The sequence below is a fragment of the Austrofundulus limnaeus genome, unplaced genomic scaffold (genome assembly GCF_001266775.1).
Source record: "Austrofundulus limnaeus strain Quisiro unplaced genomic scaffold, Austrofundulus_limnaeus-1.0 Scaffold379, whole genome shotgun sequence".
NCBI classification, from domain to species: Eukaryota; Metazoa; Chordata; class Actinopteri; order Cyprinodontiformes; family Rivulidae; genus Austrofundulus; species Austrofundulus limnaeus.
Window position 1 is genome coordinate 391,078 of NW_013952781.1, and position 2,235 is coordinate 393,312.

General features: G+C 37.8%; 1 protein-coding gene across 1 annotated transcript in view; it reads right to left on the reverse strand.

Annotated features, from left to right (window-relative positions):
* The window catches only part of cep44 (centrosomal protein 44), a gene marked incomplete in the record, with an annotated part of 21,604 nt that overhangs the window by 12,285 nt on the left and 7,084 nt on the right, over positions 1-2,235 (reverse strand). Inside the window, 4 exon segments of the mRNA XM_014023599.1 lie at positions 126-163; positions 888-959; positions 1,106-1,204; positions 1,311-1,439. Of these exon segments, the coding sequence (XP_013879053.1) occupies positions 126-163; positions 888-959; positions 1,106-1,204; positions 1,311-1,439 (338 nt within the window).

The window sequence follows — 2,235 nt, forward strand, 5'->3', positions numbered from 1 at the left end:
TTTCATCAGGTAGTTTGCTAATAGACAGGAAATGAACAACACACACACACACACACACACACACACACACACACAAAAAAAAACATGACCCCTTCACTTTGAGTGTGAGATAATTATGAGCTTACATTGTAGAGATCCTCTCTAGTCTTTCCTTTATCTCTACCTGAAAAACAGAACAAAAAAAGGTAAAAATCAAACAAACATCCTGTTTTTAGCCCAGTGACAGAAACTGAAAGCAACACTTGTGTCTGAACTGTTAGGAACAATCTAAAAGTGTTTTCTAAAAGAAAACCGCTGATGTGCAAACATCAACTATTATCGCCTCCTGCTGGATGCTCACTGGTATAATCCCTCTCTTTCTCTCAGTAAAAAAGCATCACAACAAACTTTCTAACAACAAATGATCATACAATCTTTTGTTTTTATTTCCCATGTTTGAATCCACAAAATAATTTCTGCAGATTGCACAACTTGCTTTACGAGTGCGGTGTATCGTATTGGACCTGTGCAGCTGAAGAGGATAAACAACAACACGGGACTAGAGTGAATCCTGGCTGTAAGAAGTAACACTGCTTCAGGAGGGAGGAACGCTGTGAGAAAGATCAGTTTCACTAAACTCAAAGTTAAGTTTTATACAAACAACTATGTGGAGCACTGCTGTGTTTCAGCTGATCAAAGATTCATGCTACAGACATACTAGTTTACAGAGATAAACAGTAAAGAGACAGGAGGCAGATTCAGCCACGAAAGATGACGTTACTTTACCTTTCTACCCTAACAAAGACGCACTGCAACAGTTTTTATTATCTGTTCTGCAACCAAACTGTTGAACTGCACCAGACTAACACATGTTCTTATGATTGTTCCACAGAAATAAATGTTTTCACCTGTGAGGCGTCAGAAATGGAGCTGAAAGAATGAGAAGAGGCAGACGACTGGCCCTGCAGAGAAACAATCATCTGCAACAAGAAAAATAAATAAAATGTTCAAACTAACACTGCTCAGAACAAACACTAACTGTATTATCTTCACTGAACACAAACAATGCACACATTTCCAAATCATTCCTGTCCTACATTTTGTTATTCCACTGTTTGTGTCCTACCTGTGGGTTTCTCAGTTCATCCTTAGTTTCCAACAAAATGATTCTGCTCATTAAATTTTCCCAGCTGTCTCTGGAAATGGTGATAAAAGCTCCATCACTCTGGAGAAGATAAAACCAAACAGCTGTGAATGTGGTGAACTGTGTACATTTGCTTTAAAACCAGCCAGTAAAAAAAAAAACTGTTGTAACATATCTATAAATCAACCTTATCTATATTTGTACACTTCTCAAGCTCCTCCAGGCGTTTCTCCAAACTATTCAGCTTGTTGAGCGCAGGCAGAAGATCCTGAAGTTGAGCCTCCAACGCTGAGAGTCGTCTTTCCACCTCTGAGGACTGACAGACAGAAAACATGAGTTCTGTGCACACATGGATCCATTATACCGTTACAGTTCTACAGTTATACAAATATCTGTTACCTTCGAAATGGTTTATTTTGCTTTAATTTCATCATGAAGACAACATACAGAACCCTATGAAATAACGGCAGTGATAATAAAACTACAACAAAAACAAAATAACACACGATGCCTCCTGTTTAATACACATATTATTTTAACATCTCTGACTTGCCAAATTTTTAAACCAATTTTATTTTCACTTGCATAGTTTTATCTTCAACTGCTTGTAGTTTGAACTTTCTTGAGTGTTCATAGAAATGTGTTAAGATTTTGTTGTTTCTGTAGATACCAAACATGTCTATGTTTAACTAAAATAACTTATTAAAGTAGAAAACTGGAGTTTCATCTTAAAGGGATCCATGATTAGTTTTAAACATTAGACTTTATTTGATAAACATATATATTAACGGTAAAGTAAAGACTGTAAAAATACTGTAGGCTGTTTAGTTTTGTAAATTTTTAAAAACATATTTTAACACGGACGGAGCCATTTTATTTACACACAAAGGCTGTGTCCAAAACGGCAGGACGGGTCCTCCGGAGGACCCAGACTCCCCGGTCTCGGCAGGCCGGGTCCTTGGTAGACCGGAAAGACCGGAAAAAAGAGGCTGTGGATTTGGACGGTCTAGCCTCCCCTCCTTACCCCGGCGTACATCTTGTCACCTAGCAACTGTGACGACGCTAAACAAGCAAACTTAAATCAAAACTAGAAAAATATCAATACATTAGCA